This window comes from Solanum tuberosum, unplaced genomic scaffold (genome assembly GCF_000226075.1).
Source record: "Solanum tuberosum cultivar DM 1-3 516 R44 unplaced genomic scaffold, SolTub_3.0 scf00682, whole genome shotgun sequence".
Lineage (NCBI taxonomy): Eukaryota > Viridiplantae > Streptophyta > Magnoliopsida > Solanales > Solanaceae > Solanum > Solanum tuberosum.
Genome location: NW_006239635.1, coordinates 43,495 through 56,730, shown reverse-complemented (window position 1 = coordinate 56,730; position 13,236 = coordinate 43,495). Strand labels below are relative to the sequence as shown.

The 13,236-nt window shown below is 32.7% G+C and overlaps 1 protein-coding gene and 1 pseudogene across 1 annotated transcript; one reads left to right on the top strand and one right to left on the bottom strand.

The window, feature by feature from the left end:
- Nucleotides 1-1,129: 1,129 nt before the first annotated feature.
- Nucleotides 1,130-7,141, top strand: LOC102587817 (DUF21 domain-containing protein At4g33700-like). Its single transcript, XM_006367024.2, has 11 exons — nt 1,130-1,800; nt 2,566-2,642; nt 2,740-2,823; nt 3,825-3,938; nt 4,104-4,190; nt 4,443-4,582; nt 4,671-4,758; nt 5,532-5,605; nt 6,321-6,448; nt 6,536-6,801; nt 6,910-7,141. The coding sequence occupies exons 1-11, from the start codon at nt 1,623-1,625 to the stop codon at nt 6,952-6,954; spliced, it is 1,281 nt and encodes a 426-aa protein (XP_006367086.1). The 5' UTR covers nt 1,130-1,622; the 3' UTR covers nt 6,955-7,141.
- A 285-nt stretch (nt 7,142-7,426) lies between these two features.
- Nucleotides 7,427-11,365, bottom strand: LOC102593795 (squalene monooxygenase-like; annotated as a pseudogene).
- Between the last annotated feature and the right edge of the window lie 1,871 nt (nt 11,366-13,236).

Below are 13,236 nucleotides of genomic sequence, written 5' to 3'. Positions count from 1 at the left end.
TTCACAAAATAATCTATAATATTTTTTGTGCAAAGCTTATTATTAAAATCTTTGCTTGAATAAGCAATATTATTTACTATAACATATATTTTTTGAATTGGTAATCACGTGAAACGCACGTGTCGAAACACTAGTTTTTAATAAATAAATAAAAATAGGATACACGTAAATCTGTGGATAGTGAACATGATAAAAATGACATTTTGAGTGTATAAAATTGGTACTCTGTAATTAATTAATTGATGTAGACTACTTGATAACATTATGATTTATGAGCAGATATATAAAAAAGATCGTTAATTTACGTGACACGTTTTGAGAAGTGAGACTAAAAAGATTTTTTTTAACGTAATTTTTTTCTAATTATATTTTAAATTATAAATTATTGTAACTTATAATTTTTGTTATAAGATATGTCAATTTTGTTTTAATTTGTTTTTCTGTTTGAAGTCAGGATTAATTTGAAATTTAAATAATACCACATGAATTGAAACATAGAGAAGTAAAATATTTCCTAATTAAAGAAACAAAAACAAAAGTTGTTCACGGTCACAATTCAAACTTCCATAGGAGTATCTAAAAATGGTGACTAGGAAAAGTAGGTATTTTCCCAATTGTTTAACTTTTTAATAAATTTCAAATTTTACATTTTTAAAATAGAAAAGTTACTAATTTTTGATAAATTATTAAAACTACAAGTAACTCGCACTTTTAACATCTTACCTTCTTGACTTAGGTGGAAATTTTTTAACCATAAATATATTTTACATTAAAATTATTGAATACTATACCAAGCAAAATACAAGCATCATTATAAATAGATATGATGCAGGTGACAAAATATTTCTACCTTAACTGGAGATTAAATTCGAGTCTTGAATATGTAAATATTTTTTATAGAAATCGTTTCCTAAATGGAAAAAAATTGCTAGCGCATTTTTTTTTTAACTCCATTTATTCTGGTACTCCTAACAATTTTGTGATACTAGGAAGAAAAGGAAAACAGAGGCGTAAAGTTAGAAAAAAAATGTCAAGAAAAATCATAAGCCGACAAAATAAAATAAAAAAGGAGCAAAGTATGGGTAAGAAAATAATTTTTTTTTAAAAAAAATTTCAATCAATTATATAAATATCAATAGTTCAGCTGCATCACTATCATCTTCTCTCCCACGCTAACACGTCACCTTCGCTATTGCTTCACCTTCCTACCGCAGCCTCTCACTCCGGCGAATACCTATCCATAATTTCCACCGTAGTTGCCGTATATTCCACCGCCGGCGAATCTCACTTGTCAAGCATTTTTTTTATTCATAAAAAAATAAAGTAGAGTATATTATATATACTTTCCGTTTCTCTAAATTACCGTTTCGAATTCTTATATAAAAAAACGAGGAAATTGTGACCTCTGAAAGCTGTTGCACTGTTTTCTTCTGCTGTTTCTTTAGGAACGCATTTTTTTTGTGTGAAGTTATTTTGGAGGAGATATAAATTTGGGGAGTTTAGAGAATGGAGGTGATTGAGTACTGGCTTGTGTTTCTCTAACATTTAAGTTTTGAGTTTTTTTAGGCTTTCTAGGGTTACACAGTTGGTGGAGTTGTTTTTTTTTGGGGAGGAGAAGGTGAATGGCGGTGGAGTATACATGTTGCGAGACAGGGTTCTTCATACATATTGTGATAATTGTTTTTCTGGTACTTTTCGCTGGGTTGATGTCTGGCCTTACGCTAGGGCTCATGTCGCTCAGTCTAGTTGATCTGGAAGTCCTTGCCAAGTCTGGAACTCCAATTGATCGTAAAAATGCTGGTATTGTTTCTTTTTTCCGGCCTTATTTTGCTGTTAACATTGTGGCGGTGTGTCTGTTGTTAAGTTAGTTTTGCTCTGTTGCTGACTTTTGGCTGCTTTTATGGTATATGATGAAGTGGGTTTGTTAGTTTGATTCCTTTTGTGTATTTTGTGCGATAGCAAATACTGTCTATTTTAATGAATGTTCTTGGATTTTTCCAGATGATAAACGCAAGATCTTTGAGCAATAAATATGCTTAGACTTTGTATGGACTAGGGACTGGCCAATTATCTGCTAAGAAATGATTTTCTTTCTTTCTTGAGTAACCTTTGAATCAATCAAAGATCACCTGTGCTGCAATCCAAAAATAGTTGGGGCCTATTATATAAATCATCTGAACTAGCTTTGCTGAATTTGGGCTTATTTCATTCCAGTAATTTGTCTTTTAACGCAAATTAGGAGTTCGATCTCATAAATAATTTCAATACTAGTTGGAATAACCTTGAATGCTGAACTTAAATTTGTTGTGATACTGCTTGTCCACAAGTAATTTGTAGGTGCTTTTAGTGAGATGATCTCGAAAAGAGGGTTTTTGAGAATGATGAATTGAGAGCGAGAGAGATAGGCATGCAATAAGTGGTTTTATCTGCTGTCAATAGGTTGTAGAAGTAGATGATACTAAATATTGTCTTGAGGTTTTGAAATAATCTGGTGGCATTTCATTACTGTTATCATTTAGGGAATTATGGTTTCACAATTAAGACTTTTTGCTTTTGTCTTAACAGAGAAGATCTTGCCTGTTGTTAAAAAGCAGCATCTATTGCTTTGCACTCTGCTTATTTGCAATGCTGCTGCTATGGAGGTATATATGCAAGATTATGATTGTATGTTTCAACAAGCAATTGTTGCATTATTTTTGGATATTTATTTAGCTCTTAAATTGTGTGATAACCTTTCAGGCACTTCCCATATTTCTAGACGGCCTAGTTACTGCTTGGGGTGCTATACTGATTTCTGTCACGTTGATACTTCTGTTTGGTGAGGTGAGGATTTTATTTTGTTGAGTATATGCTTGAAAACTGTCTAAATCAGGACATGGATTTAGGGATGACACTTGGGTGGGATGGGTGGTTGGGTATTCCCGTGCACCCACTCAAATGGGAAGGGAAATAGGGTCCCATATGGTGTGTGTGCCTCGCTGCCCTTTATGGAATTACTTCCACCGAATTTGTACATGTGGGCAACAAATTCACTTTATATTTCTGTTTAGTGAGGTGAGGATTTTTTTTGTTCAGTATATGCTTGAAACCGACTAAATCAGGAAATGGATTTAGGTATCACACTGGGTGGGATGGTCGCCGGGTATTCCCGTGCACCTACCCAGATGGGAAGGGAAGTAGGGTCCTGTATGGCGTGTGTGCCTCCCTGCCCTTTATGGATTTATCTACACCAAATTTACACACGTGATTACGTGAGGATGAATTCACTTTAATTACGTGATGTGATTCTTTAGATCGTCCATGCCCTTTTCTTATTATGGATTATTAGTTTTCTCCTAAGTTGCTTTATGATTATTTAATACTTTGGGATGAAGTTGTTTTCACTCCCTCCCACTCAAATAAGTGCAATTAATTCTATATAACTTTTTGAAGGAAATATATAGTAAGAAACTTCCGCAGCATTGTTGAAACGGGCAAACAAGATTCTGCGTTTGGGGTTACTTTCTGCACCTCATTACCATCCATGGATTGTTGCCTTTAAGATGTCATTAGGCTTACTTGACAGTCTGGGTGTCATGTAAACAAAGTCCTGGTGAAAAAGGCTTCCTATGCATTGTTCTGTACCTCCTTGTTAATGAAGAAGGAATTTGATAAAGATGTATTGTTTTTAAAACACAATTTAGCAAGAGTTTAGATGCATTAGTTTTCCTTAAAGTGAAAGAATTAAGCTGTTTGGTGAAACCACATGATCATTTACATGTGCTGCTTTTTTGTCAGTTTCAAGAGAATTTACATGTGCTGTTTTCTATTGTGTGGTTGAGCAGATCATACCACAATCACTTTGCTCAAGATATGGACTTGCAATCGGTGCAGCTACAGCCCCAATTGTCCGTGTTCTTGTTTGCATCTGTTTTCCTATTGCATATCCAATAAGCAAGGTAGACTCTTTTATGCAATGATTTATGTTAACTTCCCATCTAGCTGAACGTTGTCTTTCTGAATTGAGTGCTGACTGTATTCCAAGTTCGATTATCAAATGTTGGCTTTGGGATGGTAGTTGTTTATTTTATATTAGTAGCTCATTTAGTTGCTGTGATTTCCAGCTGTTGGACTTTCTGCTGGGACATGGAAATAGAGCTCTTTTCCGACGAGCTGAGTTGAAAACTCTAGTAAATTTGCATGGGAATGAGGTAATTAATTGAAGCAGCTATGTTGTTGATTCAGTTTTGTTTTGTGCTTCTAATACATTGCCACATAGATCTAGCTGTTTTTATTTCCTGTATCATCTAATTGACTTATTGCTTCCTCTAATCCACTTGGATAAGAATTCTACTTGTTTTAGATCTAGAGAATCTGTACTGCTAAATCACTTGAATTAGGATTTCTACTTTCCATGTGTTGGTTGTTTTATACTTCTAATACCATGACTTCCTTGTAAATAGGCTGGTAAAGGCGGAGAGCTTACACATGATGAGACAACGATAATTGCTGGTGCTCTTGAGCTGCATGACAAGACAGCTAGTGATGCGATGACCCCGATATCTGAAATCTTTGCCATTGATATTAATGCGAAGCTGGACAGGTTTCTATATCTTTTGATGTCATAATAGATTTATGTATCACTGCCTTTTCAGCTGCTTGGTACTCTATATTCCCCTATTTATGTACAGGAATCTGATGAACTTGATTTTGGAGAAAGGGCATAGCAGGATACCAGTCTACTATGACCAACCTACAAACATAATAGGGTTAATTCTGGTAATTATTGATTTATTTGTGCAGTTTCCCGTGACGTAGTTGGAAGTATTTTCTTCCCTAATTTAGGCCCAAAAATAAAACAATTCCTCTCCACGAAGTTTGATTTCACTTCCCCCTTGTTGCCAACTTTGAAGGACTTTGTTTCTATGTTTCATGAACCAAAGAGCTGTTATCTAACAAATCCTCCAGTTACTTCCAATTTCTTGTTCAACTTGAATGGTGATTTTGACTTTGTAGCGACTCGGTAGGTTTCTATGAAACCCATACACTGTTGGAACTTTGTGAGAGAAATATCACTACTACTTAAAAGTTTATGGAAAGTGTCCTCTTAGGTGGCTGCTTTTGGAACTTAAAGGGCTTGTGATATCTTTTCCCCAATCATCATTTCTTAATTCATTTTTACCCAAGACAAAAATGTGGTACATTACCAGATTTTATACTAATAACTTCCCCACATGGTTTAAAAACTTCCAATTTCCTCAAAGAATTCAGTTGAATAAGCTCACCTCCAATCATGAAATGCTTGAGATTCTGCCTCGACTGTTGAGATATGCAATGTCTTCTCGTAACTCATCATGATAAACTCTGGCTAAATCAAGTTCTTAAACACTGGTCTGTCTCAGATTTAAGTGTGTTCTCAGAGTTAAGCTTGCTTTTGCCTTGTCGTTTCATGTGTGTAGTTAGTTGTACTCATCCACCATCTGTCTACATCCTATAAACAAGTCTATGTTCCATATTCGTCATTAATGCCTACTTGTTTTATGACATTGTAGGTTAAGAACTTGTTGACTGTCCATCCTGAAGATGGAACTCCTGTGAAGAATGTTACCATCCGAAGAATCCCAAGGTATATGTTATATCTTAAGTGTTGGAGAGGCTGCAAAAGCAAATTAGTCTTGTGCTTTCTTTGGTTTTTTTGATTGCTGCCCAGCATATATTTAACTTTTTGTGATCAGTTAGCAGCATATCTTTAATTTAAATTCAAGTTCTTTTTGCCGTCTTCTTTTCAGTAATTCAGGTTCTTTTGGCATGTAACCTTTTTATGTTCTGTTCAGCCTAGAGCTGAAATTCATTGTCGTATAGCACAGTTGAAAAGTTTTCCATGATATATTTCACCACATCCCTAACTTCAGTGCTTCCAAATTGAATGACATTACTCCATTCAGTGAGAGTTGGTTCTACCGGTATCTTAACTGAAATAAAAAAACGATTTACTTTAATTTGAAGTAAGTTTGTTTTTTAGGAAGATGGATAGTTCTAAAATTATTTGAAAATGCATTGATGAAAATGATAAAAGATTGGCACATGAAAGTGAACAAGATATTCAACTTCATTGTAGACAGGGCAACTTAAATGCTGTACGTGATAGTGTCATGTCTATTCACGTTGAAAATATTTTAGTCTTGTGTTTTATGTCATCTTACGTTTTCTAAGAATGGAAGTCCTTGTTTGTGTCAATGATGCTGCATTCATTTTAGGTTGCAATTACTGTGTGATGATTGTTCTTGGGCTTCCAGTATCCCTCATAAACATTCTTCATGATTTCTTTTCTTATGGTGCAGGGTCCCAGATTCTATGCATTTGGATGACATCCTGAATGAGTTTCAGAAAGGTCATAGCCATATGGCTGTGGTAGTAAGACAGTGCAAAGATGATATGGATCAGCCTGCTAGCAAATCCCCTGCAGAGAGTACGTTTTGCCTGCTGGGATTATTTTTCTTTTATCGCATGTAAACCTTCTTTAATTTGGACACTCCACCTCCTCTTTACTTTCCAGCTCCCGTGAAAGATGTCAGGGTAGACATTGATGGTGAAAAGCCTCCCCTCGAGAAGAGTCTTAAGACAAAACGATCATTGCAGAAGTGGAAGAGTTTCCCTAACAATGGAAATGCTTCATTCAAAAGTACTAGGAGCAAAAAGTGGACGAAAAATATGTATGCGGACATTCTGCCAATAGATGGAAATCCCCTGCCAAAACTCCCAGAAGAGGAAGAGGTTGTTGGAATAATAACTATGGAAGATGTTATTGAAGAGCTTTTACAGGTGAAAACTTAATACAATTTGCTATTATATGTTGAACTTTTATATTTTAATGTTTTTCTAGACTTCTGCCACTATAGATGCCAATTCTGGTTTTTTTTTTTTGTGTAGGAGGAAATCTTTGATGAGACGGATCACCATGAGGAGGTTTCATGATCGTAGTTATGGCATACACAATGTATAATTAGAATTTTTTGATGTCTTATTATAAAAAATGTATTTTGCTAGACTTCAGAACAAGTATAGTATAACATTCTAGACATTATGTACAAGACTTTTGTCTACCGAAGAGAGACGTAGCCTCAAAAAGGTTCTTTCACAGGAATGTGTAACTTGTTTTTAACATTTCCAAGTGGAATAACTGTTCGCATAAAATCCAAGGGAATATATGGAAAAAAAAATACTAGTGCAATTTATTTGGTTGTGGGGTTTGACAATCAACCCTACCACTTGGAAAAGAGAGACATAAACCTTACTTTCATAGTTGAATATAATTAGTCAACTATTTTGTTAAAGATATATAGTGTACAAAGAACTAACGGGGTGGGGCAAAAGAAGGAAGGATATATTTATATATGATTATTATATATATATACACATAAGTTTCAGCCTATTCATCTTATACATGATGATGCTATTATTTCTTATAAATATTACGACCTTTACTTTTTCAAATTCATTAATAAATCGTATAGTAGGCTAGAAAGGTAGCTGGAAAGAACATTTGTCTAATTCCTTCTGCTTTAATAATGGGGAGAATCATACCAATTGCAACCTGAAAATCAAAGAAGCAGATCAATACTAAGTACAAATAAAAGATTTGGTTTAGTTATATACGTATATACTTACATAAAGAAGTTTGGTAAGACGGCAAAGAGCCTTTGGGGTAGGAAATGGAAGTAATAAACGAGCAGCAGCATAGAGTCCTATAGCAATTAAATGAAGAGCCAAACTGATAGGATTTGGATTTAGTCCAGCAACCATAGCAGCTAATCCATTTTTAAAAATCCCTCCAAGGCTTATATAATCATAACATGCTTCTCTTATCTCTTTTCTTGCTGGATCAGAGAGAACTAATTGGTATAATACATCAGCCACTATGTTAATTGTTGATGCTAGCGGCTACAAAATTACATAAAAATTGATCAAATTATAATTATTAGTTGAGTGATCATACGAGAAATTGTCCGAGTACTCACTTTTCTACGAGTGTAGAACCGTTGAAGAGATTTGGAGACAGCGTTAGTATCATTTAAGTTGGGTAGAGTTCTAAGAAAAACAAGTACGTCGGAAAGAGCAACAGTCATTCCTCCTGTTATAGGGTGTCTCATGCATGTTAAAGGCATCTCCAATAAGTAGGCAACCTGGTTTTGTCTGAAAATTCTGTGCAGGCATGCTTCTCAGTTGCATTCTTCTTATGTTTTCTTTGTCACTTTATGCTCTTACGAATGCATCTCTCATTCCACCAGGTACCTATTAACAAACAATACCACCATATCAATTTTATTACGACTAGTACAAATGATTGGATAAATAATTTTGGGACTAACTAATATAATCCATTTTATACTGAGATTATTATCTCTATCCTTCATATCAAACATGAAACAACCCGTAGCCTTAGTTATCAATTATATACTAGCTAAACTAACCTGTCTTATTTTCAAAACTACAAATCTAATGAGAGTATATATATATATATATATATATATATATATTTTACAATGATGATGTATACTCCCCACTCTCGTCCAATTTATATGTGATGTAGTTTGATTGAGTACGAATTTTAAAGAAAGAAAAACTGACTTTTAAAACTTGAGATCTAAAATAAGTCATAGATGTTCGTGTGATTATAAATTATTTAACTAAGGGTAAAATAGATATTTTAAAATTAAATTGTTACTAAATGTAAGAATGTATCAGTCTTTTTTTGATCATGAGTCATAGAAATTGGAACACACCTGAATAATCCATTATTTGAATGAATTAACCAAAAGTAGTAGTACTACATTTTGAAGATTTTCCAAGGAAGTCTAAACATATTTCTCAATAATGTTTTAACTATTATTTTATTCTAAATTTAACAAGTAACATAGTAAATGAAAGTTTAAAACGCTATTCACGTACAGTAAACATTTTAATTATATTACGTTAATTACTGCAAATAAGGCTATGCCCCTTATTCCTTAGAGTTAAGCTTATGTATACCGACAATATACATTAATGAGTATTATATTAAATAAAGAGTGTTCAGTTGACCGTCCTCCACGAAAAAATACATACCTGTGGAGCTACGACAGTGTTCAAATAGTTAACTAGATCTCCATTGGCCATAGAAGGAAGAGTTTGAGCAGGAATAAGAATCATACATCGTATCTCAGTGCTGCTAATTGGATAAATTGACATTGGTGAGGTGTCTGACATGATAAGAACTGAATGGTTCTCATGTGGAAGTTGACAATTTTTTAGAATTAATCCAACAAAACTAGACGAAATATTCACCTATATATAACCAAAAAAAAAAAACATTTGTTAAATATACACAATATATATTTATAAATTAATGAATTTAATTTACCTTTGAATTGCACAAAGAACGTCGTAGATTTGAAAAAGAACCATCGCAAACAATAGTAAGAGGAGCATAAGCACTTAGCTCTCCTTCTTTTGTCTTGTACTTTACACCTTTTACACCTTTTACACTTCCCTTTTCTTCAATCAAACATGTTACTGTTCCTTCTTCAACTCTTACACTACATTAAAATTATAAAAATACCGCAATACGTTTAGAGTATGGTGTAACAAAAGATACCACCTTTTATGTACACATATTATTTGCTCAATTCACTTAAAGAAAAATCTTACGATTTACGTAGGATGGACATGAAATTACGTACTTGGGAAAGGTAGCAAGTTTTTGTCTCATTTTTTGGATGAAACGTCCATTGTGGAAACATCTTGCGGACACATCTGCATCTGCATGAAATTTCTCTAAGGGATACGATAGCATAATATGCTTTCCCTCCTCATTGTAAAGAGTTTGTCCAACTACCCTTTGAGCATCTATATCTTTCAAACAATCTGCACACATGTAGTGGATTTATATAACTTGGCATATATATGAGCACACTTAAACTTGAATAAAACTGAACAAGTAGACACACATGCACGTCCTACGTGGCATAATACATGCTTGTAGGACGCCACAAAGGATACAAAATTGTTATGTAGGACGTCACGTAAAACGAATGTGGCTATTTGTTCAATTTATTTGTACAAAATTGAACAAATAGATACATTCATTTTACGTGGCATCCTACATGGCAATTTTGTGTCTTATGTGGCATTTTCCATGTAGTATACCATGTAGAACATGTGTGCCTACTTCTTCAATTTTATACAAAATTAAGTGTCTATTTGTGCACACCCAAAATTGAAGGGCATAAATAACAACTAAAACCAAATTAGAAGACATATTTATATATTATACCTATAGTTTTTGACGGAGGGAGTTCAATATATATATATATATATATACGTACGTACCTTGAAGGCCTAAGTGAAGTAATTTGAGATAGCCACCAGGCTGTAGAAGTTCACCAACCATTCTATCTGGTTCACTCAAGTCCCTCTCTATCACATGAACTCGCCGCCCATCCTGTAAATTGTATCACATAAACATTACATAAAGAACGATCACAAGATTACATAACATTTTGGTACATTTGAATAATTTTTAGTTTAGGACTACAAGATTTTTTTATTTTTTGAAACGGAGAGAGTAATTTACATGATCGGAAAAGAATAATTATTTATGTACTAAATATTGTGAATAAATATTTCTCGAGATAAATTGATTTTGTTAACCTATATAGTTTTAGTTATAATTATCTGGTAACAGCAGCCACTCAGTCCTTTAAGCTAAATGCAGCCTTATGTTTAATTAATTTCTTCTAGGCGTGGTAATCACAATTTTTAAGTCGTATTTTTATGTGTAAATAATTTTCATCATCATCACAACTAACTACCTCTTTTATTACCATCGCCAACTACTTGCCATCATCAATAACCACCTTTGCCATCACAATCACCATCGTTATCAATTATATATCAATATTATCAATCACTATCACACTTACGTACTAATACAAATAATATGACTCACTAAGTAAATACATATAAATGTTAAATTTAAAACCTTGAAAAATATATATACCAAAAATATAAAAAATCACATGAGAAGATTACAAAAATATAAAAATGGTAGGTACCTTGGCAAGAGTGCAGGCCAAAGCTGAACCAGCAACGCCGGCACCGACAATAATAACATCCATATTTTTACCATCATCATTTAAACATTCATTAATTACTAATCCTACATTATTTGAGCCTAATTTGTTGCTCTTCTTTGTAATTATTTTCCTAATTCTGAGATGATTATTATACAGCAAAAATATAAGTGCAAGAAACGAAACGATTAAAGTGGACAACATATAAATATCAATAATCTCCATCTTTCTTAATTCTTCCTTCCAGCTGATTAAACTCCGATCCCTAGAATTATTTTTTTATTTTTTTTATATTTATAATAGAGAGAAGTGGGAATATTTGCTTAATGTTTATTTCGTATTGACGAGTTTGATTGTGAATTTATATTCCAACTAAGAAAATGCCTCCTTTTATAGAGAAAAAGGAATGTCAGTTGATCGATATACGCAAGTGTAACGACTTTGCCAACAAACAATTATTGTTCACTATTAACTTAATGCACTCTTTAAAAAATATTAATAAATAATAGGAGTAATATTATTATATTATTCTTTGATTTTATTAAATTTAATGTTTTGAAAAATATGTTAGATAATGAATAATATTTAATAGTAAGGATAAAATAGACAAAAAGATAAATTATCTCTTGATTTTCTAAATTAGACAAGTATTGTTGGACAACTATTTTTAGTATAGTTGATAACTACTCTCTCTGTCCCTAATTACTTGTCCACTTTTCCTTTTATAGTTATCCCTAATTACTTGTCCATTTTGACAAATCAAGAAAGGACAATTTTTTTTACCTATTATACCCTCAATTAAAGGACTAATTACTTTGAAAAATGTAGAACTTTTCATCCATTTCATAATTAATAGGGGTAAAATGGTAAATTCACTATGTCATTAATTGTTTTCTTAATAATGTGTGTCAATTCAAAAGTGGACAAGTAATTAGGGACAGATGGAGTATGACTGGACGGAGGGAGTATTAAATAGGAAGGAATTTTTTTTTTGGGAAAATAAGTGATTTTTTACTTTTTACTTTTTAAATTTTCCGATAATTGAGAATAAATATAATCGGAAAGTATTATTTGTACACAATCTACATAAATACCATAGAAAAAGATTTAAAATACCTTTAATTTTTGCAAGCTGTAACTAGCCATTGCCTGTAGCTATTTTCTACCCTCTTTGTAATTACAAGAACGTGATAATTTTTATAGTGACTCTATAGGTCATTGAGATTAAAATTATCTATAGGTCATTATTGATTAAAAAAAATAATATACAGGTCATTGAGATTAAAATTTTCAATTTTTTTACTTCGTTGCTAAAATTAAAGTGACTTTCTACTCATTTGTCAGATACTGAATTTGAAGATTATAGAAATTTTGTCGATTTCTTAAGATTTTCTAATCCTATTTCGAGATTAAAATATAGTACATAATTTCTACTCGATTTTTGACATTAAATCTGTCTGTATGACTGAGTTCATCTTTTCCGATAACAAAGAATGTCTTTTTACTCATTTGCATCGGTATAAATTAAACTGGACAACTTACAAAATTAATTTCATTTTACAATACGTATGAATAGTAAGCCTTTCACTGTAAAATGTTATAATGCTGAACTACAAAATCAAAAAGTTAAAAAGAATAAAGAAAACATAGATAGGGCAGGGCTCAATGGGGCTAAAATTTGAAAAAATACTACCTACGCAAGGTAGGCAGGGCAAAATCCTAATAGGTGAAGGCTGGCCCCGCCCTACCCCCCATTTACATCCTTAATAGTTTGGTCAAAAAATATCATTATTGTTACTTAATGAGTTTTTTAAAAAAGAACATTTTATTTTAAGCAACTTACATTGAATATTTTTAATAAAAATTGGCTCACCTAGGGTGTGTTTGGTATAAATCCGATGTTTGATTGGTTTAAATATTTGGAAAATGTTTTCCAAATCAACTCATTTTCCTCAAATTTAACGAAAATGACTTCTCTTCCAAAATTAAAGAAAACATTTTACAAAACTCTACTTCATTCTTTATTTTTTTTCTTACCCGATCCCCCCCCCCCTCCCCCATTCAAAAAAACAAAATTAATTTTTTTAATTTTTTTAAATTTCAAATATATTTTTATCTCTACCACCAAACCACCCCCAATCCCCCC

What these genes read in the sequence shown, in the direction of transcription:
- LOC102587817 (XM_006367024.2), top strand. Translation starts at nt 1,623, where the DNA reads ATGGCGGTGGAGTATACATGTTGCGAGACAGGGTTCTTCATACATATT. An exon ending in TTGCATATCCAATAAGCAAG is followed by an intron (nt 3,939 to 4,103) that starts GTAGACTCTTTT and finishes TGTGATTTCCAG; the next exon opens with CTGTTGGACTTTCTGCTGGG. An exon ending in ACCATCCGAAGAATCCCAAG is followed by an intron (nt 5,606 to 6,320) that starts GTATATGTTATA and finishes CTTATGGTGCAG; the next exon opens with GGTCCCAGATTCTATGCATT.